We start from the raw sequence: 26,023 nt of genomic DNA, 5'->3' as shown, positions 1-26,023 counted from the left end.
AACAAAAAGAGGTCAAAATCAATGACTGGGAGAGAGTCTTAGCTACACACACACTGTTAGCTGGGCTTGAGGCCTTGTGCCCTCACATAGGAGAATGGAGATCCAGCCGAAAGTGGAAACTGGGGCAAACTGTGAACTGCTTGAAGGTTGGATGCTGAATGTTCCCCAACCTCATTGGCAAAGGGTGAGAGCCTTACTGGCTCCAGGTGTTCAAGCACAACACCTGACCAATCACGGGCTGACTGCTAAACTATAGGAAGCCAGGCTCAAAAAATTTTTAAGACTTAAAAAAAAAAAAATCACGTAACGTTCTACCTCAAGAAACTGGAAAAGAAGAGCAAAGTAAACCCAAAGCAAGTAAAAAAAAAAAAAGAAGAAGAAGAAGAAGAAGAAAACAAAAAAGCAGAAACCAACAAAACAGACACCAGCAAACAACAGAGAAAAATGAAGTAAGCCAAAAGCTGGTTCTTTGAAAAGAGCAACAAAATCAGGAACCCCTAGCTAGAGTGACTGAGGAAAAACGAGAACACAAATCAATCCCACGAATGAAAAACAGTTATCACTACAGATTTGGTAAACATTAAAAGGCTAACAAAAAGCACAGGTAAAGTTTAAAGTTATAAGCAGCCTTTTAGCAAATCCAGTACTGAATAATCGCCTCAAAAGTCGTATAACAACTCTAATATTTATCTGTTCAGCACAATCAAAAGCTACGCTTTTAAAAGGATGATTTTATATAAGCACACTCATACTGTGGACTGAAGTGAAGCTGTGAAGCCGAGTACCTCCCCCCATCCCAACAAATCATCCTGAACAAGCTCCTAAGGCAGTATATCGGGAATTTCTATAACTCCCTGAATTGGGGCTGGTTTTACAAAATAACCAATAGGTTTTTACCTCTACTAAAGTGCCTTCATCAATTTTTGCTTTTTAAAATTTTCCTGTAGTATTCATGGCGTACTCTAATCTCCGGCCTTTCAAAACAAATGAAAAGGTTATTTTCCTCAAGCTATTTCTATAAAACTTACAGGCAGAGAGATAATGCCTTATAATATATCTAAGGACACTCAAGACAATGTCTAACTATTGAGAGTATGACTAGGAAGAGCTAATACATTTGAAATATTGTTGAGCTCTTTTCCCCATTTAACAAAACTATATTAGATATATAAAAATCCTAAATGTGTCTGAGGTATTCAGATGTGACCATTACAGGTGATTTCTTACTCGATTACTCTGAGAAAAATTCTCAAACAGTGAGGCTAAGTGATCTCCTCCATGGCATCAAGTCCCACACTGGCCACGTGCTGTCTTCCCTGAAAAGCCAGAGGGGAAGAATATGAAAACATAGCCTGGATGGGTTTTCACTATCTGAACCCCAAAGCAACCAGGGACCCTTTTATCTTCACAGCAGCAGCAAACAAAATGCAACAGGAATCGAACTAAATGGCACTCAGTAGAAGAGTTTTAATAATTTCAATAGACCTGAAAAAGAGTTTTCATATTAATGAAAATGGCTTTAAAGAAATCTTGATTAGACTTAGCACTACCAAAAGAAAAAGGCAGGTGTCAGTTAAAAAGCAACTCCGTAAGTGTAAATCAAAAATAGTTTGTAACCGAGCCAAAGAAGCCATTACAAGCTGCTATATAAATAGGCATTTAATGATTTTTCCAACATTACGTTATTGAGCTAACAAGCCCTCTGTTTCCGCTGAAATGAATAAGTAATTTGTTTAAGATAACATTAATAGGATTTGCGGCACATTAGATACCCTGGGTCTCTCTCATTGGTAAAATTACCACTATAAAAAACAAATTTTACATTGTCTTTCAAGAAAACATCTGCATAATTTCAGAAATCACAGCAAAAGGCGAGAGACATGAGATACAACCATCAGGCACAAAATGGCGTTTCTAAGTCATAACACCTTGAATGTCATTTATTCAGCTCAACAACTATTTAACATACACTTACTAACATCAGACATTACGACTCTAAGCACTGAAAACACAATGGCAAACAAGAGATATGGTCCCTGCTCTCAGTCTATCTGGGAAGACAACCAAGCAAGGCATACTAAGAAAGGATACCAGGCTAGCACAGAGAATGCGGTCTGATCCCCTGCAAAGGGAGCCAGAGAAAACATCTGAAGACACGGATGTTTAGGCTGAGACGAGGAGGCAAGTAAGATGAAGAAGCCAAGCCCTGGGGGTGGGGGATGGTTGAGTAAAAGATGGCTGCTGGCCAACAAACACATGAAAGAATGCTCAACATCATTAATCATTAGAGAAATGCAAATCAAAACTACAATGAGGGCTTCCCTGGTGGCGCAGTGGTTGAGAGTCCGCCTGCCGATGCAGGGGACATGGGTTCGTGCCCCGGTCCGGGAGGATCCCACATGCCGCGGAGCGGCTAGGCCCGTGAGCCATGGCCGCTGAGCCTGCGCGTCCGGAGCCTGTGCTCCGCCACGGAAGAGGCCACAACAGTGAGAGGCCCGCGTACCGCAAAAAACAAAAAAAAAAAAAAAAAAAAAAACTACAATGAGATATCATCTCACACCAGTCAGAATGGCCATCATCAAAAAATCTAGAAACAATAAATGCTGGAGAGGGTGTGGAGAAAAGGGAACACTCCTGCACTGCTGGCGGGAATGTGAATTGGTACAGCCACTATGGAGAACAGTATGGAGGTTCCTTAAAAAACTACACATAGAACTACCATATGACCCAGCAATCCCACTACTGGGCATATACCCTGAGAAAACCATAATTCAAAAAGAGTCATGTACCACAATGTTCATTGCAGCTCTATTTACAATAGCCCAGAGGTGGAAACAACCTAAGTGTCTATCATCCGATGAATGGATAAAGAAGATGTGGCACATATATACAATGGAATATTACTCAGCCATAAAAAGAAACGAAATTGAGCTATTTGTAATGAGGTGGATAGACCTAGAGTCTGTCATACAGAGTGAAGTAAGTCAGAAAGAGAAAGACAAATACCGTATGCTAACACATATATATGGAATTTAAGAAAAAAAATGTCATGAAGAACCTAGGGGTAAAACAGGAATAAAGACACAGACCCACTTGAGAATGGACTTGAGGATATGGGGAGGGGGAAGGGTAAGCTGGGACAAAGCGAGAGAGAGGCATGGACATATGTACCCTACCAAACGTAAGGTAGATAGCTTGTGGGAAGCAGCCGCATAGCACAGGGAGATCAGCTCGGTGCTTTGTGACCGACTGGAGGGGTGGGATAGGGAGGGTGGGAGGGAGGGAGATGCAAGAGGGAAGGGATATGGGAACAGATGTATATGTATAACTGATTCACTTTGTTATAAAGCAGAAACTAAAAAAAAAGATGGCTGCTGGCAAAGAAACTGCGGTCGTAGGCACAGCACGTGCACCACCAGGGATTTATGTCAAGGGCTGTCATTTGTGTCAGAAAAGAGACTATCATGGAAAATTAGACTTTACTAGTACAGCCACATGTATCAAAAGACAACAGTCATCTAACTTCTTAACCTAGGAGGAAAAAAGGTAAGAAGGTCACAGTTTCATCTTGGCCTACTCCCCACATCACCCGTTCACACACACATCTATCTACTCACGCCACGGCATGTGCCAGGCACGAAAGGAGGATCCAACAGAGAATAAGATGGGCAAACAAGCAAATCAGAGGACTTCTGTACCTACATGATTCTGAAATGTAGCTCCCTGATTTCAGGTATCATTGAATAAAATACTGAGCTTAAAAGCTACTGTACTATTGAAAGACACTTTCAATAATAAGTAAGGGAGTAATCATTATTGCACGTCAAATATGGTGTAACAGGAACAATAAAAGAAGCTCTGACACCTCACACACATAAACAAGGAATTATGCTTGTATTTTCAACTAAGCACTACTCACTAGTGTCTTACAAATTTCAGATTTGCACACACTCATCTTTACTGTTCATAGCAAGGGAGGCCAAGCAAGTATTTCAATAATTACTACCAATTGTCAAGCACTGCTGGTGGAGTGCCAGGCTCTTTGCTGGGAACTTAACATCCCTGATCTCATTTCACAAAGGAACTAACTATCATCATCTGTGTCACTCAAACGAAGAACCTGAGGCTTAGAGAGTTTATGTAACATGCCCAAAAATGCATGGCTGACAGGTGGTGGAGGCAGGTTACTACTCCCCGTGTCAGCGTGGCTTCAAAGCCTATGCATCCCCTTCTCTCCCACTGCATGGCTCCTGAGACTGACCAGCAAGGAAGCTGAAGTGTGACACTGAGTGAGCAGGGGAGGCGTGACGAGATTTCGGGTGGGGAGTTAACATTCAGTGTTCTCTCATCTACACCGAAGTCTCACTACAGTCTTAATCTCAGGGTCCCTGCCCCCCACTAACAGTTCTCTAAGAATTCAATCCCTTTGGATTCCAGGTAAATTGTCTTTCTAAGGATTGTGGGGGGAATGGGTCACAGAAATAAGCAAATATTAAAAAACATTTAACTAGCAATATCATTCACACCCTGGATCCAACCTTGTTCCTGGTGTCATGAGCTCCTGAAGTACATTTCACATTGAAATCTACTGCTAAGTAACCATAATAAAAGTTCATAGTGATGTCAAGCTTTATAAACATAATCATCTCATGCAGTCCTCATAATAACCCTAAAAAATCCATAACATCATCCTCAGTTTATAGAGGTAAGCAGAAGCTTGTCAGGATTAAATACCGTGTCCAAGGTCACACAGCCAAAGGTAGTGTAGTAATATGACTCCAGAGCCTAAACTTTTCATTTCTATAACATAGCATATATTCCTGCAATGGTTATATAATTTTTTTAAATACCAAAAATACTCTGACCTGAATTTGTGTATCTGTAGAAATTTTCATATAATTGCTCATATAGCTACATTATCAGAGTTATATAGTTTTAGTCTGTGGCACTTCATTTAATAAAAAGAAAAATTACATTATTAAGCACCAGGGAACTTGAAATCTGTCTGAAGAAGCAGCTTAACAATATATATTTTCTTCAATATTTAACTCAATAGCTTTTTATCCTAAGAAAATAGACTGTTTTGTGATGGTTAATATCAAAATCATTTAGGGTCCAACAATAAGAGAGGTAGCATTCCACCTTTTTACAATCCTAATTTAGAAGCAGATAAAATATCTTTCAGTTTATTTGTTCGTAAAACAAGTATTTGACACAAGTTTAATGGAATAAATAAACCACAAAAAATTATAAATAAATGAGAAAAGTACAGAGGCAAACAGGTCAATACAGGGATCACCTTTTGGTGTCTGTCCCCTATTCCTCTCAATTTGCTATTTCTAACCCTCAAATAGTAAACATACAAATCATTTCAGAAAAAGGGCAATGGGAAAGGAATAGAAAAGTAAAAAGTATATGATATAGTGTATATAAGGAATCAATACATTTGTCTTATTTTCTCATCTACACATGATACTTACTAATTATTTCCTTTATTTTAGAGACAAGCTCAAAACAAACCGGGCAGCAACGCTTGTGAATCAGATGACTGAACCCACAGCGTTTAGACTGGGAAGTGGGCAAGCTCCCACTTTTCATTAATACACAAAACAAAGGTCCAAAAGACTTACCAATTGGTACTTGTTCAGGTTGGCTGAGAGAAACAAATGCTGATGTGTCATTGATCCAGGATATCTGAATGTTACCTGTAACAGTGAATTAAAAGTAAGCATTTAGGGGCTTCCCTGGTGGCGCAGTGGTTGAGAGTCCGCCTGCCGATGCAGGGGACACGAGTTCGTGCCCCGGTCCGGGAGGATCCCACGTGCTGTGGAGTGGCTGGGCCCGTGAGCCATGGCCGCTGGGCCTGCGCGTCCAGAGCCTGTGCTCCGCAATGGGAGAGGCCACGGCAGTGAGAGGCCCGCATACCACAAAAAAAAAAAAAAAAAAAAAAAAAGTAAGCATTTAACTATTTAGATAGCTATCAGATTCCATTTGTACATCTGATATATTTCAGAATATCCATCAATTTAAAGAGAGATGAGGTGCTAGTTTAAAATTTGATCGAAATCTCAGCACTACAGAGAACTAAAACTTAAATCTACCACTGAAGCTATTTCAGTTAAAACTTCAAGAAAGGGGCTTTCCCTGGTGGCGCAGTGATTAAGAATCTGCCTGCCAGTGCAGGGGACACGGGTTTGAGCCCTGGTCCGGGAAGATCCCACATGCCACAGAGCAACTAAGCCCATGTGCCACAACTACTGAGCCCATGTGCCACAACTACTGAAGCCCACGCACCCAGAGCCCGTGCTCCACAACAAAGAGAAGCCACCACAATGAGAAGCCCGCACAGCACAATGAAGAGTAGCCCCTGCTCACCACAACTGGAGAAAGCCTGCACACAGCAACGAAGACCCAACGCAGCCAAAAATAAATTTTAAAAAAACTTCAAGAAAACAGACAAACCAGGAAAAAAGCAGCTTTAAAAATTTATTTTAAAAACAAAAGATAGATCCTTCTGGATTAAATCCTGAGGCAGTTTATCATTCAACCCAATCTCATGCCAGGGCTGGAGACATTTTTCCAATCAAGATCACTAACAGGGAGTTCCCTGGTGGTCTAGTGGTTAGGATTTGGCACTTTCACTGCCGTGGCCTGGGTTCAATCCCCGGTCAGAGAACTGAGATCCCGCAAGCTGTGCAGTCAGGCCAAAATAAAAAAACAAACAAAAACTAATGAAGACCTAAATAAATGAAGGAATATACCAGTTTCATGTACTAAAAGATTCAAAATCCATGAACCTGGTATATTAAAAAAAAAAAAGATCACTAATAAAAATCAGAGACCACGTATGCTAAAAAAAAAAAAAAAAAAGCCCAACTATTTCTTTTTAGAGATTCAAACTCTGAAAATTATGAATGGGGAACATGAAATGAATCAATGTAGCAAGAAATAAGAAAAATTCAATGATGATCTCAAGGTCAGGTAAAGAAACCGGGTAAAGAAAACAGGTAGGGGATGGAGGACGAGGTAAAGAAGGCATCGGAGAGAGGAAACCAAGACAGACTAATAGAGAAAAGAAAAACACAGAGGAATAGAAAGCAGTATAGTAAACAAAATGATTTTCACATACAGAGACAAGTCCTCAATAAAGGCGAAACGCGGGACTTCCCTGGTGGTCCAGTGGTTAAGAATCTGCCTTCCAATGCAGGAGACACAGGTTCAATCCCTGGTCAGGGAACTAAGATCCCACATGCCTCAGGGCAACTGAGCCCGCACACAGCAACTACTGAGCCCGCAAGCCACAACTACAGAGCCCATGCACTCTGAAGCCTGCGCGCCACACTAGAGAGAAGCCCACACTGCAACGAAGAGCCTGCATGGAAGATCCCACATGCCACAACTAAGACCCGATATAGCCAAAAATATAAAAAAAAAATTTGAAAAAAAATAATGTGTGCCATTAATTACCAAAAAAAAAAAAAAAAAAAAAAAAACGCATCAGAATGGAATGCAGGAGACCTGAAGAGAGGCAGGAGAGGAACAGTGGGGCAGGGAGCTGGAGAAAAGGAAGGGAAAGCAGAGATCTATCTGTTACCACTCTTCCTAAAAAAATACAGAAAACTGGAATTTTAAAAAATGGGTAAACATCACCAGAACTTAGCAATGAAAAAAATCTTTTAATATCTACTAAAGTTTTCAAAGGCTAGGAATACTTGAAAACTGCTTTGTTTCTCCACCACAGGAAAAAACTCTCACTTCCTGCTGCACAGTGGGGTGCCGGACTTTCTCAATTAGAAAATTTACTTACTATTATTTCCTTATCTCTCTACCCTGTATGTTTTTTAGATAAATAATAATATTTAACATTTCATAAGTAGTTACTATATGCCACATACTATTCTGAATGCCTTCCATGGATCAACTCATTTAATCTTCATGACATGCCTATGAAATAGGCGGTATCATCATCAACAACATCATCTCCGAGAAGGAAACACAGATACAGAGAGGTTACCTGTTCAATATCACACAGCTAATCTTTTTTTAATTAAAATGAAAAAAATTCTACTCAGAGCATTCTGCTTAATTTAGCTAATTAAAGTTTGACTAAATCGGGGTAAAAGCAATACAGAATGGGAAACAAAATAAAAAGCTTTACAAAGAAATGAGCTGTGAAATTCAACTGCATTTCTGTACCTGCATTTAAATTAAAAAGCAGGACTAGGGGCTTCCCTGGTGGCACAGTGGCTAAGAATCCACCTGTCAATGCAGGGGACATGGGTTCGAGCCCTGGTCTGGGAAGATCCCACATGCCGCGGGGCAACTAAGCCCGTGTGCCATGACTACTGAAGCCCGCATGCCTAGAGCCCGTGCTCTGCAACAAGAGAAGCCACCACAATGAGAAGCCCGTGCACCGCAATGAAGACCCAACTCAGCCAAAAAAAAAAAAAAAAAAAGAAAAAAAAAGCAGGACTAGAATTTCAGAAGTCATTTAGACTATCTGCAAAGATTAGGATAACTTTCCAGAAACATACCTACGTTCACTTACTTTCCTGAAAATTAAGTGCATAACGTTTTGTACTTATAAAAGCTAATATATGCTTATTTTAGGAAATACAGAAAAGCATAAACAGGAAGAAAACAATCCTATCTGAAACATTCAGTGATAAGAGCATGATGCTTCCTTTCAGTTTGATTTCTACACAAAGTTTAAAAAAAATGTTAGTTATACAGGAATCCTACTTTGTATCTGCTTTTTACTATAAATGTTAAAACATAAACACTTTACCATCTTTTAACAAACTCTTCAACTCTTTTTAAAATGGCTACATACTAGTCTGTTGGGGAGACACATAAACATTCACTGAACATTCTTATTATTGGACATTTAGGTTTCTGCTGCCTCCACTTTATTCACAAATTTCCAAAGACAACAGCTTAAATACTTTATTTGTTAAAATAAAGAGATATTGCTGAAGACTTACAATCAGAATGGCCTTTATAAACCCTAATCAGAAGACTGTTCAATTTAACCTAATTGCCTGACCTGATAAAAAGGTAACAGAAGAACCGCCCTACCTCATACATATCACATATCTTGGTCCTCTCAAACATCTGTGCTTGTCTGCCTGGACTATTCGATGTCAAGCAGCAACTGCCTGCCCTTATGAAACAGACATTCTCTCTGAATTTAATCTTAAAAACAATTTATCCTTAGCCCAGACTTATTTCCCATGGTTGGCAGTAAGGGGCAGTCATAGTAACTGTATCTTGCTTTCCATGGATTAACAATAGCACTCTATTGTGGGATGCTAGCAAAGTTCCTCAGATCACATTAGCACAAAGACAGCAGCATATCAAACTCCAGAAATGCCATGAGTGAGATTAAAACCTTGCATATTAATCCTTGTTTATGCCCAAGCTAAAGCCATCTGTATACCTTTGACCATCTAGACCAAAAGAGGAGCAGGATCCTAGAAGTACAGCTGTACTTAGCTTTACTTACCAAAGGCACTGAAAAGCTGGTAAAGGTCACTGGTTTTCCATTCTTTGGGGAATGTCACATGGAGGACATGATCACGTTTAGGCTGCACTACAAGACAAATTTTTGATGAAAGGTTGATAGCTGAAAAGTGGACAACAGACCAGTGGTTCTTTGAGGAAACTAAGCCCTGGCTAACTTGGGGAATCGTTATGAATGCCTCATGACTACCAAATGACCCCTGAAAGCATTCTTGGGATTGACTGGAAGGACACCACCATCTGAGCTTAGGCCTTATGCTCTGATACTTTACAGAACCCACAACAATTTGAACCCTAGCAATTCTATGCAGAAACATCTTTGCTCATAAAGTTCCTGGGAAAATTATTTAAAGAAAAAAAGAAAAAGACTGCTCTGTTCAAGAAGTTTCACTAAACAATTAACTTTCTCCTTTTAATCTAGTTGTCCATATGTTTATTTAGTTAAAATAATAATAATAATAATAATAATAATAATAATGCAGTGTCCAAGTTAAATGGACTGTGTTTGAGCAGAGGCAGTCTTGAGTCACAATCTTGTTTTCTAATCCCAGACCCACCACTTAACTGTGCAACTCTAAGCAAGAGACCTAACCACTACAGCCACTCATGGTTATAAATTGGGGATGATGATATTCAGCTCGTAGAATTGCTGTGAGAATGACAGATTTAAACGTAAGTCTAATATAGAGTGCAACACAGTATGTCCTCAAACTATTATTACAATGATTATTATCATCAAGTACAAAGTGTAGTTCACCCATTTCTCTATGCCTATTGGCATATATTAAGGCAAATAAACCAGGCTAGGAAAACAGCAATGGAAAAGAAAAATCAGAAGAAGAAGCAACCACCTCCCAAATAGACTGGCTTTCTGAGGTTTTCAGTGAAAAAAAAAAAAAAAAATCCACCCACTAAACTTAAATATATACATACTCAAATAATTGAAAAATAGAAAATGTACTGTTATTGACATGGCTAGCACATCTTAAAATCTATCACATATATACTTATAAAAATTATGAATTTAGAGTTCTGAGTGAAAACGAAGTAATGATGAGAAGACATATTTTTTTAAAATTCAACTCATGTATAAACTGGAAAATGTAAGTAAAGAGATGAGTTAATCAAGGCCCAAGGGTAACATTAACTTAAGCATACTATTCATATCAACCACAAAATCACTGGCTATTTTTAAGTGAATAAAGCTCTTTCTTCAGTAATACTTTTCCTGTTATCCCTTCCAGACCACACACTTAAATATGCAGATGCAACGAGAAAATAAAAATTCACTTACAGTCTGGTCCTTCCAAGTTCAGATAGGGGATATCCATGACTCTCATGAGAAATAGCCTACCAAAAGAAAAGAAAAACGGATAATGGACTAACTTCTATTAAAAAAAGACTGATATAGGCATGTTTATTTAGCTAAAAAAAAAAAAAAAAGATATAGGCATCTATTAAATTCTCTTGTAGAAGCTTCTTAGTTATATTACCCTATTTCTAAAATCATTTTAAAGGGTCTTAAGATTCACTTCACATTTTTCTCTAGGGCTAAATATTTATCACAAATAGAAGAAAAAAACTGGTACCCCCAACACCTACAACAGCTCCTGGCTCTCAGGAGCTACTCAATAAGTATTAGTTAAATGAAAAAAATTCGTAATCAAAGAGTCAAAGAGCTGCCTTGTTGGTCCAGAGAAACAGAGAGAAAACAAGTACTACAGACTGCTAACCACCTTAACCTCCTATGAACAACTGTCCCCACAACTGTAAAGGTAACCCTTATGGACTGGTGTTTTGTGAGCTAAGAATGTGTCACTGATGTCTTTTTTTTTTTTTTTTTAACTGAATGCAGTCATTGGATGAATACTAATCTTACTGGGTGAACTGCACTGTCTTAAATAAGTGACCGTCTGAAAAGCTCATGTCATTACTGCCATTTAAAACATATTAAGAGCGCAAAGCAAAATAATCCTTGCTTAAAAAAAAAAACCTATCACACAGATATAAACCATAGCAATCATTTATGTATACTTCCAAAATGGATACAAAGGCACTTTTAAAAGAGTACTTCTAAGTTACAGCTCTCTGTAATGCCATTCGATTTGCTTTTATTTGCATGATTATGGACAAGATATCAGGCATTCTGCTGTTTGTAAGATGATTTTAATGAGCTTTATTCAGATAACATATTGTGCATTTCTGGTAGTGACCGCATTATACAGCAAATTAAAAAGGCAATCCAAGTGCCCAACAAGCAATTAGTTTGGCTTCACTGACCCACAATTAAGTCACATTATTACCAGGCATTCAAAAGCCAGGCAGGGCATGATCTAGTTTACAAATGGAACCATCAGCATGAATACCACTGTTCGGTTAATGCCAGAAAAAACGAAGTCCTGGTACTCTGTGGTTTGAGAACTTGTTGCCTAGCCTACAATTTAATAAACCAAATCCTATGGCTAAGAAACCAAATTTATTTTTAGTTCACTAATTTAGTCTCAAGTATACTATTCTGGTTCTGGTAGCTGGTTTACCCAATTTAATGAATACTGCCTGCAATGCCAGAAGACAATGAGACATATAAAGCACCCAGCACACAGTAGGTTCCCCTCGAAAGTAACTGTTATTACTACTGACAACCAGAACCTGAAAAGTTAGTCCTGGGTTATAAGGATCAATATTTTTATGCTTCACATAATTTTCAATTCTCCATCTAGTAAATTTAGAGATGGCTCCCAGCTTTAAAAACCACATCAAGAAAACTTTCAGTAAAAGTTAAAGGAACATATAAAAGTCAAGCACCATAAAAACAATTTAAAATGTGTACCCAAATTTCAACAGAAGAATAAAAGCTGAATCAACAAGATGTTCACTGCTATACCGTCAAATGCACCAATAATCAAAATCAACCTCCAGGTTCAATTTATGTGGGGGTTGGTAAATTACAGTTCATCATTTCAACAGAATATTAAACGATCAAAATTAACTTCAAGATAATTTTCAAAAACTTCAAAACATCAATAACTTGTGGTACAATTTTAATTTTTAAAAAAGCATGAAATTTTATACTATTTTGACAGCTTTGTAAAACACTGATGTCATTAAACCAAAAATAAAAACTACTCCCCACCACCCCGCCCCCCAAAAAAGCCAATCGTTTTGGGAAACTTTGTTCTTAAAAATTCCTTTTAGTACTATTTTTTAAACTTAAAAAAGAAAATAGAGGGACTTCCCTGGTGGCACAGTGGTTAAGAGTCTGCCTGCCAATGCAGGGGACATGGGTTCGATCCCTGGCCCGGGAAGATCCCACACGCTGCAGAGCAACTAAGCCCATGCACCTCAACTACTGAGCCTGCGCTCTAGAGCCCGCAAGCCACAACTACTGAGCCCGCGTGCCTAGAACCTGTGCTCCGCAACAAAAGAAGCCACCGCGAGGAGAAGCCCACGCACCGCAACGAAGAATAGCCCCGGCTCGCCACAGCTAGAGAAAAGCCCGCGCGCAGCAACGAAGAGCCAGCGCAGCCAAAAAAAAGAAAAGAAAATAGAATAAGCAACAAGGTTCTACTGTATAGCACAGGGAACTATACTCAATATCCTGTGATAAACCGTAATGGAAAAGAAAATGAAAAAGAATGTATGTATGTATAACCGAGTCACTCTGCTGTACAGCAGTAATTAACACATTGTAATTCAACTATACTTCAATGAAAAATAAATTTAAAAAAAAAAAAGAAAGAAAAAATAGAGGCTACCAGAACCAAGAGGTCCAGGGGAAATAACCAGAGATGTTCTTAGAGAAAGTCCAATTGAAAATGCTAGTAGAATCAATCTTGTGTACCCTACGCACTACTTCACCTGCTATGGGGGAGACAAATACAAAGTGAAATCACAAGGTTGAGTCTGCAATTGCTTTATTTCTTTTTAAAATATTGTTTTCCTCCTAAGATCATGTGGCCTCAACAAGTTTAGAAAACCTACTGTCCCATAAATACAAACAAGGATGACAGTTAAAAAGCAGACTTTCCCAATTCTCTCACCATGCAAATATTTTAAAAAGAATTTTTTTAAGATATCTTTTGTCAAGCATTACACTGGCTCTTTGTTCTCTAATATTTCATCTGGATTTTAAGTATCATTTCTGCTTAAACTAAGTAAAAATTTATTCTCAGTGAAAACACTCAAGATTTTTTTAAGTTAGTTAATCCTACACTATCTTGTTTGCTTACTCAATACTTTAACTAAATAGAAACCCCTTTCAAATTTCAGATGAATTATATTAATAGCCCTTCTCACTCATTCCCTACGCCTCCACCTTCATGCCTGGGCTTTAGAGAGAAGTGAATCGCCCCAAACCCTGGAAGAACATGAAAACCAATTCTGTGTGTGACTTGGCAGACTGCACCCCATACAATTGGGAAACCAATTCTAAAACTGTAGCTGAGCGTCTGTGGAACAGAACCAAAGTAAATGCGCCAGGGCCTCCCTGCCCCCTTAGGTCAGACGGTTTGCAAGCCACTGCTCTGGTAGCACCCCTGCCCTCTTGAGGGAAAATTAAAACATTTCATTGCATGCATGCCTCATACAAACTGGCTGTCAAAAGGCCTACACTGACTCCCTAGAGTGATCTGATAAAATACCTCACATGTAGATCATCTGACTGGACAGTTTTCATTTTAACATATAAAGAAATGCACTAGGCAAGCAGAAATGCTGATAAACACATGAAAGGATGTTCCTTCCCTGTGACTGTATTGAAGAACAGTCTCTTTCAAGAGGCCTTTCATCTGCAGATATCAAAAACACATTCGGACCACGGCTTGCATGAAACGTTATTTCTGTTTCAGTGATGATTCAAGACGGCTGTAATTTGGTAAAGACACTCAAGGCTGTGTGGGGCCCTTGCCACGTTCCTGCAAGTTTCCTTGTGAAACATTATTTTAGCACTTATTCTCCAAAGGACTGACATGAACTCTGTCAAAGACTAAAATTAAAATCCCCATTTGAGGGCCTCCCTGGTGGCGCAGTGGTTGAGAGTCCGCCTGCCGATGCAGGGGATACGGGTTCGTGCCCCGGTCCGGGAGGATCCCATATGCCGCGGAGCGGCTGGGCCCGTGAGCCATGGCCGCTGAGCCTGCGCATCCGGAGCCTGTGCTCCGCAACGGGAGAGGCCACAACAGTGAGAGGCCCGCATACCGCAAAAAAAAAAAAAAAAAAAAAAAAAAAAAAAAAAAAAAATCCCCATTTGATACAAGGGCCAATTTTACACCAGGATTCTATCCTGGTAAACTACATGACTCAAGTTCATATTCTTGATGCTATGACACAAATTTTACTCTTTTTGGCATTTGTCAGTTTTTTAATGTTCTATGATAACACTGGTAATGCTGTTTATCTCGGCTTTCAAACATGTCTAGAAAGATCCAAGGGTAGAACACAGCATACTCAGGGTCATTCCCTCAGCAGGCTGGGTGAATTCAGCTCAGCCTCTTTAATAGGCTACACAGAATAGGCTGTGTACAATGGCTTTATGTCCCAAACAGCTACCCACCTCTGCTGCCCATATGCTGCATGGCACTCATGAAAAGCCATCTGCTAACATTCTTTTCTGACCAGGGCGATATGACACTGTGACCTAGACTGTGTAAGAAGGCCCGTAGTCACAGAAGAATTTCATTTCAGACATAAAGCTCTTTAGGAGCCTAGAACCTTGAGCACTTATCAAAATGTGCTTCCCTAGTCCCCAGATCAGCATCTGGACAGATATGTAAATTCCTAGGCCCCACCTACGCCCTACTGACTCAGAATCTGGGAACTGAAATCACTGGGTTCACAGAAAAAGAGTACGTTCAAGGCTGTGTTAATTGCCATTCATGATGATTCATTGGTCAGCTGGATAATAATGACTTGTGTCAACTTATTAGTCTTAATGATTTGTTTACAGTAAATCATTTTGGATTAGAAAAACACAAAACGATTACAACAAACACCAAGGACTACCTCAAAATCCAGGAAGCAATAACATAAGGCTTCCACCACTCCCAGAAACCAGGAGCTGAACTGTGGCATGCAACTAGGTTCTCTGCAAGAGATAAATTGGGGAAAATTATTGCTGACAGCTGTTTTTCTCATTTTTAAGAAGAAAGTAAAAAAAAAAGATTACTTAAACTACCTTCTTGGCAACTCACTGGCAAAAGTCCAACCTTTTCTGTGACTTGGCCACAAATCAGCACCTCCAGCATCACAAACTTTAACCACTAAAGCAGCACCTAAGGCTGGCCAACATTGGAAGGAGGAACACTCACATACATACAAAGAATCAGATGTCTCCAAGCTTATCAAAATTCTCCAACCTTACCAACAAGTTTCAGAGCCAGATTCTGGCAACCACAAAACACACTGAGCAGCTCAAAAGAAGTACACTAAGATCAAACGTTATTCTTTGATGACACAATAGCTTGCCTTGGACTATGGCTTATCTGAACCATTCCCTAGTTGTCCAATGAATAAAAAAGGATTGCAAAACAGTGCCAGTATTAACCCATTTTATGCAGCTGTGCTCAAGAAAGCAAAAAGGGGGCTTCCCTGGTGGCGCAGTGGTTGAGAGTCCGCCTGCCGATGCAGGGGACACGGGTTCGTGCCCCGGTCTGGGAAGATCCCACATGCCGCAGAGCGGCTAGGCCCGTGAGCCATGGCTGCTGAGCCTGCACATCCGGAGCCTGTGCTCTGCAAGGGGAGAGGCCACAACAGTGAGAGGCCCGCCTACCGCAAAAAAAAAAAAAAAAAAAAGAAAGCAAAAAGGGCAAAGGTGATATTCAAAAATGCACACAGGGGTACTTCCCTGGCGGTCCAGTGGTTAAGCCTCCATGCTTCCACTGCAGGGGGTGCAGATTTGATCCCGGGAACTAAGATCTTGCAGGCCGTGGGGCATAAATAAATAAATAAATAAATAAATAAATAAATAAAGTGCTATGGAAAAGAAATGGCTGGATATATCCTTTGGGAAAAAAATGCACACAGGAAGTCCTGAAGGTCAATCAGGAATACTTTGCACGTAGGCTCAATCCTCGGGGAATCAAAAAGATCATTACAGCTTGTTAAAATTCTGCATGACCGAGTCTATGTGTAAAGCCAATAATTCTATTCAGAAATGAAATAAAATATTTAATTTTGCTCCTGCAGCAGCATGCTTTCCAATGCTGTCAACTGATGGCAGAGAAAGACAGTGAATCAGTGAGGTGCACTGAGGGCCACTTTAAGAAGCAACTGGCAGAAAAACCAGTAATGCCCAGGGCGGTGCAGTGGACGTGCATCTGACAAAAGGCCCAACACAAAGGTTAGGTTATAAGTGGACAATGATATATCCACCTGACAAACCACCGAAGGCCAGTGACATGATGCTGCTAACCACTAGTTTTACTGTCTTCTGTAAAATCCTTTACTGTATTTTTTTAAGTTACAAAATTATATAAATAGTACAACTCAATAAATGAAATAGAGATAGAAAACACACTAGTAGGAAATAACACTAAAATGACAGCTTTTTTTTTTTTTTTTTTTCTTTTTGGCTGGTGGAATTACGAGTGGGTAATTTGTGTTTCAGTCAGGAAAAATATATATTACTTTTTTAAAGGATAAAGTCCCTGACTAAAATAACAGTATTTATTATGGCACATTCAGCCTCATTTGATGCTCTGGTGTCTGGAGGACAGGTAGGCATCAGTCCTGTCATACAAGGAATGAGGAAGCAGGTTTTCCCAAGTCCAGTGGCTCACCCTTGGCCATCATGGGAGCAGAGACAGACTCAGACCCAAAGCTTCCCACTACAAGCCCTACACTAAAGGCTCTTGCCTTCTCTCTGCTGGATACCTACTCCCATCGGGCTTTAACCTGAGCTACTTCCAAAGCCTCCATGTGAAACAGTGAGCCTGCTGTCCATGGGGTTTTTTGGTAATCCTTTAAGATCTGATTAAATTATAGCTTTGTGTGATGGGTCAGAGTCCAGATACAAGAAATGATGTTGCTGTCTGAGAAGAGCTCTGGGTACACTGAGGAAGGCAACTAGGATGACCGAGCAGAGAAGAGAGCCATATAGGCACAGGTCAAAAGGACAACCTTCCCATGTTTGCAGTGCAGAAAGAGCTGCTATCTGGGCTACCTGGGCATCGGGCCTTCCAGTCACACCTGCCCCCACACACCATGATCACCATCAGGAAAGCCAGTGCATCAGCACATCTCAGGGTTGAGCGAGACACTGAGGTATCTGAATGCTTATTTTACGTAGGTCAGATTTGTACACATACACACAGGCCTGAATGATCTAGAAGGATGTCTGATGTTACGGCATGTCTTCATAAAGGAGAACAGTGTTTATTCTGGTGTCTTGCCTGAGCAAAAGGAAAATCCTCCAGCCTCCAAGCTTCTCATTCTTCCATCTAGAAACTCAGTATTTCAATAAATGAGTAAAAATTTGCATTTGCTCATCTGCTTTCATCAAGACTACACTTCTCTTCCTAAAAAGCTTTACCTCAAAAAAAAAAAAGAGATTTCCAAGTAAAACTGCACTCCTTTTATACCATTGAAGACTGGAATACAGAAATGTCAAGTAAAATCTAATCTCAACACAATTTAAGCGGTGAATTAATTTGTACCTCACCCCAAGTCCCAAGCCTTCCAAAAGAAAATTGAAACCTTTAACGACTGCCAGCTCTACTGTACTTGCAAATGGTCTTGGTATTTCCTTCAGGGCAGAGCAGTAAAAGCACTTCATAAGAACCTTGTATGCAAGGGCTCATCATTATACATATTTATGCGCTATAAAAAACTGATTTTATCATACAGGGTAGGAAGCATGCAGACATCTCTCATAAAATAAGCTCATTTGTTTTGCTCACTAAAGCTCTCGTGTAAAACAAGAGGGCAACCGCTGGCTACAGGAGCGTTACTGGGGCACCAGCTATTTCCATTTCACGCAGGGGGTGGGGCGCATGCAATTTCCATCTAGCCACTTGATGTTTTGACAAATACAACATTACCCGACATTTGTCCCGAAGCCAACTTATGTCCCTTCTCAAGCAGAGAAATAACGCAAGCAACAAGGAGGGGGGAAAGAAAGGAAAGAAGAAAGAAAAAGAAAACCAGCAGCTCATGTAAACAGTCTCCATCAAATGAACCATATCAAAGTACATCAAATAAAAGTGTTAAACTAAACCTTGTACAAAGGCAACGTCCGCAGGGCCTGTAAAACAGCAGATTGTAAAATGTCAGAGGAAACCAGTCCCCCACAATCCAAGGGTCAAAGTCAATGTCTTTTAGAATCACTGCTCAAGCCAAACACAGAAAGAAATCTTTCAAAGATACTAGCATTATCTCTTAAGAAAATGTGCCACTAACCGTAGAACTATGTCTTTTAGAGACTGTTGCTGTGGAGGAAGAATCCATTCCCAGCTGCGGACAGACCTGGGTTATCCCTGACTGCGGTTTCTGGGGCCCTCAGCAGATGGCCTCAGCTCTCAAATGGGGACACTATTACCTACCCCCTCAGGGCTGCTGTCAGAAATTACAGTCAATGTGGGTGAAATCCTCTGAACTGTGGAAGATGTTCATTGGAGAAGATATTTGTTAACTAGTCTAAATTTCTTAGAGTACAGCTAACCTTTTTTAAAAAAATATTTATTTATTCATTTATTTGGTTGCACCAGGTCTTGGTTGCAGCAGTCAGGCTCCTTTGTTGCAGCTCCCTGGCTCCTTAGTTGCGGCATGTGAACTCTTAGTTGTGGCATGCATGTGGGATCTAGTTCCCTGACCAGAGATTGAACCCAGGCCCCCAGCATTGGGAGCGTGGAGTCTTATCCACTGCACCAGCAGGAAGTCCCTCACTGCTAACCCTTGAATTGTATAAATTAACTGTTAAATAGTCTTGGAAATAACTATTACTTACTTGTTCATAGCCAGGGCCAAAGCAAGGCAAGGAATACCTAAGAATGCTGACTTCACTAATGTCTATTCAGTGGGCCTCCAAAAAGATATATCCACATTCTAATTCCCAGAACCTGTGAACACTGCCTCATTTGGACAAAGGATCTTAGCAGATATAACTAGAAATTAGGTTAAGGACCTTAAGATGAGGACATATCCTGAACTATCCAAGTGGACCCTAAACGCCATCACAACTGTCCTTATAAGAGAAATGTAGAGGGAGACAGGACACACAAAGAGGGGGAGGCAATGGGACAATGGAGGCAGAGATTGGAGTGATGCGGCCACAAGCCAAGGAGGGCCAGCAGTCACCAGATGCTAGAGAGACAGAGCCTCTGGAAGGAGCACAGCCGTACCTATACCTTGATTTCAAACTTCTGGCCTCCAGAACTGTGAAAGAATAAATTCTGTTGTTTTAAGGCACCTACCAAGCTTGCAGTGATTTTTTACAGGAATCATAGGAAACTAATATGATATCCTGCCATGGAGGAGGCAAGCTGTTTAAACAAATATCCAGGGATTGATTTTTTTAACCTCAACAAATTATTTGTTTATCGTTACGATAAACAAGTTATTAAGCCAGAGGGATGTGTACTTTAAAGCAACCAGAGCAAATACAAGGCTAGAATGGGCCCACATGTGGACAGCTCCTGGGGGCCCACAGGGCTGGCATGCCAAGTAGAGGTATGTGGAGTGGGTGCCCTTTAAGGTTTCTCTAAAAAGTAGCCTTTTGACAAAGCCACGGTAGCAGCTTGCCTAATAAATCTTTTGGCAAACAAGACTGCAAGGCAGAAATTAGATAAGGCAAAATCAGCTTGAGGCAAGCACCCCCTTCCCTGGAGAAGTCAACAACTAGTTTGGAAACACGCACTAAGTTCCCAGTCTTGAAAAGCCCCACACTAAAGGCTTCAGGATATTATAATGTGCCCCTAGACTTGCCTTGTCTTTCACCTTTATGAAAATCAGTGTACTAACTTTCAGGGCAATCAAACCAAGCCAATCCTTGGAGATTCTTTCCATCCTAGTAATTTGGGAAACCCAAAGTAAAATGAACATGAGTTGGGGCAAAATAAAGGACTTTGGTTAAGGGATATGAGGATAAAATACACCCTGTGTACCAGGGAAAAATACATTCGGTAAACTAGGGTGCAACTGGTTTCAAGTCTTCCAGAATCTGGGAGGCTGCTCTAAGTGTTCGTTAACAGTGTGATTTTTACTCTTCATGGCACCTGACTCCAAAATTTGCACAATTTGGAAGAGGTTGAGAATGGACTCCGCTTCTATTAAAAGGCTTACTCCCTAGACTCTTAATAATTAAGAAGCAGCATCCAGGGACTTCCCTGGTGGCTCAGTAGTTAAGAATCCTCCTGCAGGGGCTTCCCTGGTGGCGCAGTGGTTGAGAGTCCGCCTGCCGATGCAGGGGACACGGGTTCATGCCCCAGTCCGGGAGGATCCCACATGCCGCGGAGCGGCTAGGCCCGTGAGCCATGGCCACTGGGCCTGTGCGTCCGGAGCCTGTGCTCCGCAATGAGAGAGGCCGCAGCAGTGAGAGGCCCGCGTAATGCAAAAAAAAAAAAAAGAATCCTCCTGCCAATGCAGAGGACACGGGTTCGATCCCTGGTCCGGGAAGATCCCACATGCTGCGGAGCAACTAAGCCCATGAGCCACTACTGAGCATGCATTCTAGAGCCCGTGAGCCACAACTACTGAGCCCACGTGCCGCAACTACTGAAGCCCACATTCCTAGAGCCCGTGTTCCACAACAAGAGAAGCCACCGCAATGAGAAGCCAGTGCACTGAAACGAAGAGTAGGCCCCACTCACCGCAACTTGAGAAAGCCCGCGTGCAGCAATGAAGAGCCAACACAGCCAAAAATAGTAAATAGATAGATAGATAGATAGGTAGTCAGATAGAAGCAATGGGATAATTTTTTTTTTTTAAAAAAAGAAGCAGCGTCCACAACAGTTCTAACTGGTTTAGGATGAGTGATGAGCTACGTACCCTATCCCTGGTTCAAGACCCATTTTTGGTAGAACCGAGCGGACAGAGGACATTGCTCCTGTACTCAAGCACCATTAACATAAAATTAAAGGACAGCTAATACCGAGTTCTTGGGAAAGCCAGCCCATCGGAAAGGAAGGGTCCCATAATCGGCACTGCTATTATTCACCTCCATTCTGCCTCCCCTGACCTCCTCGCTCTGGCATGACCGGGGGGTTCCTGGGGAAAAGGATGTGCTCAACACAAATGCTCCTGGTGGCAGAGGAATGGAGAAGGTGTCTGCTTCACTCTGCTGCTCACCAGTCACACAGCCTCACCAGCATCCTGAGGCTCAGTGCACATGAGTGCGACCAACACACAGAGACGTATTCTCTTCTCATTCACAATCCAACCTCGCTGCAAGACCTTTTTAAGTAAGATATGAAAACAGTTATGAAGTGCTTTCTTAAGAGGACTTCTAGGTTGCTGTTCTCTATAAAAAAAGATTTTATTGACACCACACACTTCTGCCTCTTTCCTCCTGTCAACACAGAGAGACTGTCACCCAAGGATCTGAGGTAAGTCCATACAGCCTGTTTTGTTTATCTACCACTGCCCCCAGTACCGGGAAAAACGAGATTCACCTTATCTTCTTGGAAGTTCACTGTGGTGACAGTCACAGCCGCACTCAGCACAACCCCTCCATGCTATGTGCTATGCCAGCAGCCTGACCGAAGGGACTCTGCAGCCTCAGGGCGGCCCCCCAAGGTGGATGTTTACTACCCCCACTTCACAGAAGCAGACCCGGCTTCAGAAGGCGGCGTAATGAGAACCCAGGCGGCCCCCGCTGAGGCCCCTGCTGCCTTGCCTGAGAGCAAAGCTTACGGAGGGTGTGGCACCACTCCCCAAAACAGCAACGCAAATAGAAAAGAAAACTCCTCCAGGTGTTTGCAAAATAGCAATCGTTTTAATAGATTAAGATCTCACTGAAGCAATGAGTTGCTCAAAAAGAAACAGCTCACAAAAGGACAAATTTATAGAGACAGAAAAGTAGATGAGAGGTTTACCTAGGGCTTAGGGGAACGGGGAATGGGGAGCTATTGCCTGATGGTTATGGAGTTTGTTTGGGGTGAGGAAAAAGTTCTGGAAATAGATAGTGGTGATGGTTGCACAGCACTGTGCATGTAATTAATGCCACTGAATTGTACACTTAAAAATGGTTAAAATGGCAAATTGTATGTTACATATATTTTACCATAATTTTAGAAAATGCATAATGTCATGTACCCAAAACCACTGAATTGTACACTTTAAATGGGTGAATTGTATGGTATGTGAATTTATATCCCAATAAAGCTGTTTAAAAAAATAAAAAAGAAAGAGCTTTCAAAGGGTCACTTATAAATGTTATTTCTTTACTTTCCTCTCCCAGTAAAAATCTACAACTGAAAATGCTACCCAGCCCAAAGACTGAGATACGACCATATGCCTCGGGGGGAAATAACAAGCAAAAAAGATGCGCATGTACATCTTCTCCCTGAGCACCATTCAGTTACGAGCATGCTTTTTCCTCCCCTCCTCCCTTTTCTGATAAAGGCTCATAATTGAATACAAAGCCCTTCTTATAGGGGGTGTACAGTACTAAAGGTACGATTATATGGTATTTTCTATAAAAACAAAAAGCTCCAAGCACTTGGTCAAACAAGCAGGTCTTCAAAGTATGAACGTCCCCACAGCAGTGACAAGCTGACTGAGGCCCGTGACATGCCAGGCACCGTGCATTTTACATACATTTTCCCATGTCACCCTGACGGCACACCTATCAAATGGGTACCAATGCTCTCAACTCCAGATGAGGAAGTTGAGGCACGGGGAGGGTAACTTGCCCAAGGGGGCCCAGGTGTAAGGAGTGGGGCTGGGATTCAAATCCAGATACCTAACCCCAGAGACCACAACTGCTCTCTACTACATGATACCCTGAAGTGAAGCAGTTCTACTGTAGAAATTAATCAAATGATTTTAACATGTGAAATGCAAATAGAAACCAATTATGTGGTGCACTGTGACACTCACAGCTAGGCTTCCCAACAACACAAACTGTGTTGTAACTCTTGCTTATGTTGGCAAACTGGAAGTCTCATGGGGCGAATTACTGTAACACTTAAAACAATAGACTTTATTGATAACCAGGCTGAACAGGATTTCAGTAAAGACACATTTGCTCCATCACCCAGGATGCTAAAACCCGACGGCAACTGCTGGGAACCAGGACAGATTAGCCTTGCCCTCTTGTTGCTCGAGTACCTTCTGCTCCTCTGTTATGAGGAAGGGCAGGCAGGACAGGAGAAGGTGAGGTGAGGGCCTCCCTGCAGGGGGTCGGGCACCACTCTCATGGGAGACAAGCAGGGTCTACACTTCGGGACACACGGGTCACCTGGCGAAGGGGAGCTGCTGGTAAGTGAGGCAAATAAGCACGGGCCTGTCCAGTATCAGTGAAAGAAAGGAGGTTCAGCGCAGATCTTAAGTATTTCGTTTTCCTACAGTCCTTCGGGTTAAAATCTCTCTGATGTTAAATACGAAGCACATGCGTATTGTAAGAGAAAACCTGCCGCTGGAACATGATTGTTTTCCACGGAGGAAAAGGGAGAAAGTATCGGTGTGCTTTATTTCAGGTGCCTCAATGATTCCTCTCCCTCTACACCTACCACTGTTTTAGATACCTATACAACCCTCCATAAATTGCTGTTTTCATTTGAATAACAAAACTCTTTAAAATGCTCCATATCAAAGCAATCTTGCTCCCATTATGTACCAATCTGACATACTTCATCATCATCTGATTTTTCATAAGCAAACACTAAAAGGTGAGTACAGGAAAAGCGGACACCACATTTGCTCCAGTTTTATATCTGCATGGTAACAAATTTTCTTCTCTATCATGAAACTAAAACCATAAAATACATTCTGCTACCACATCTACTGTTTTGAATCTCCCAGTGTGTGAAATTCTCTTGCATTTCAAGAAAGGAAAATAATATATGCTAGCCACCTACTAAGTTCTAGGAACTATCAAAATCCTTTTGCATCTCATGTGATCTTTATAACTTCCATGGGAAGGGAATAGTTCCACCCCTGTTTTTACAGAGGAGGAAACGAATTGTCTTACGGCTTGTCTCCTCACCTACAGCTTAGATAGAACATATAGCCATGTCATCCCAGGAAGACCCAGATTTCTGCAGGACTCCTGTTCAAATTCAAAACACTTGTGTCAAGCACCAGGCAGCCATCCTGTACAGTAAAGTGCAGGCAGTTCTTCCTTTTTAACTCCACTACGTAGAAATTAGCCAAAATAAGATACGTGCTCATTTCCTTCCTCCTTCTAAGAACTGAGGTAAATAGAAAACAACCTTCCCCCAAAACCCTTCAGAAAAGGTTATCTACAAAAGAGTTCAAGGTGTCTTGCAGAAACAGATGGCTGTTAATAAAATGTTAAGGCAAAAGTCTGATTTTGTGCTTTCTGTGGTGCAATAAAAAGTAAAAGCAGAGAGCATTTTTAGCTCCTTCCAGACTAAAAAGATTTCACCAAAGGCTCTTCTCTAAGTCTGGTTTTCCATGCATTGATGAAAACTGACCAAAGTCATACAAGAAGGTAAACCACTTCCTGAGCAGAGAGCCCATGACATAAAGGAAGAACACAGTGCACACAGCCCGTCATTAGCAGTGGTCTCACCCTGATTTCCGTCGCTCAGCAATCTTAGGACTTTCATTCTGAGTCCAAAAAGGAAGGGAGAAATACGGGAGGTGCCAAGGCCATGAAAGAGACAAATGGTACCATGTGAAGTCCTGCTGGGAGGTTCTCTTGGACAAACAGGGCTCAGAAAGCACCCTGTACTGCACTCAGTCTGCATTCTGCTCAAGCACCAACTGTCTCGGGATCTTCTCAATAGTTGACTCAGTAAAGCTTCCCCAAAAAGCACACCTAACACAGCCAGATGCTAATTTAGAATAATGCAGAAATAGGTGGAGTTTATCTCCCCTCAAGGTCTACTTTTTAAACTTAAATCTGGTGAGAGCAGAACAAAATATTATTTGCATGTGTAATTGTCTCATGTCCATCCAAATTTATATTAGGGCTATGCATGTTTGGTTAAGCTTACATTGAGGAAAGGCTGGTGCCAAAACAAATAAACCCTCAGAAAAATTTACAGATTTTTCTAAAACCAACCACTTGAGATAATGTTGACGGCAATTGCTGGATGTTTTTCTACAAGGGCAATCTTGAAGAAAAGTAACAAAATCAAGGTTTAATGTCATAAATGAAACCTGCATTTAAGTAAGAATGAGGTCAATATTAACACAAAAAGAGATGTCAAAAGAAGCAACTGCTTTTCCCACTTTCTAAATGGGTTAAGAATGGATGGCTGACTATGGAGAACAGTATGGAGGTTCCTTAAAAAACTAAAAATAGGGCTTCCCTGGTGGCGCAGTGGTTGAGACTCCGCCTGCCGATGCAGGGGACACGGGTTCGTGCCCCGGTCCGGGA

General features: G+C 41.1%; 1 protein-coding gene across 1 annotated transcript in view; it reads right to left on the bottom strand.

Annotated features, from left to right (window-relative positions):
• The window catches only part of PARN (poly(A)-specific ribonuclease), a 159,459-nt gene that overhangs the window by 93,262 nt on the left and 40,174 nt on the right, over positions 1–26,023 (bottom strand). The window contains exons 19-21 of the mRNA XM_081257994.1: positions 10,817–10,872; positions 9,506–9,592; positions 5,631–5,705 (exon numbers count right to left, since the gene is read on the bottom strand). Of these exons, the coding sequence (XP_081114120.1) occupies positions 5,631–5,705; positions 9,506–9,592; positions 10,817–10,872 (218 nt within the window). The remainder of the gene's footprint in view (positions 1–5,630; positions 5,706–9,505; positions 9,593–10,816; positions 10,873–26,023) is intronic.

This window comes from Mesoplodon bidens (assembly GCF_964165515.1).
Source record: "Mesoplodon bidens genome assembly, chromosome: 15".
Lineage (NCBI taxonomy): Eukaryota > Metazoa > Chordata > Mammalia > Artiodactyla > Ziphiidae > Mesoplodon > Mesoplodon bidens.
The sequence above is the reverse complement of the archived record's forward strand: the minus strand, read 5'-3'. Positions and strand labels throughout refer to the sequence as shown.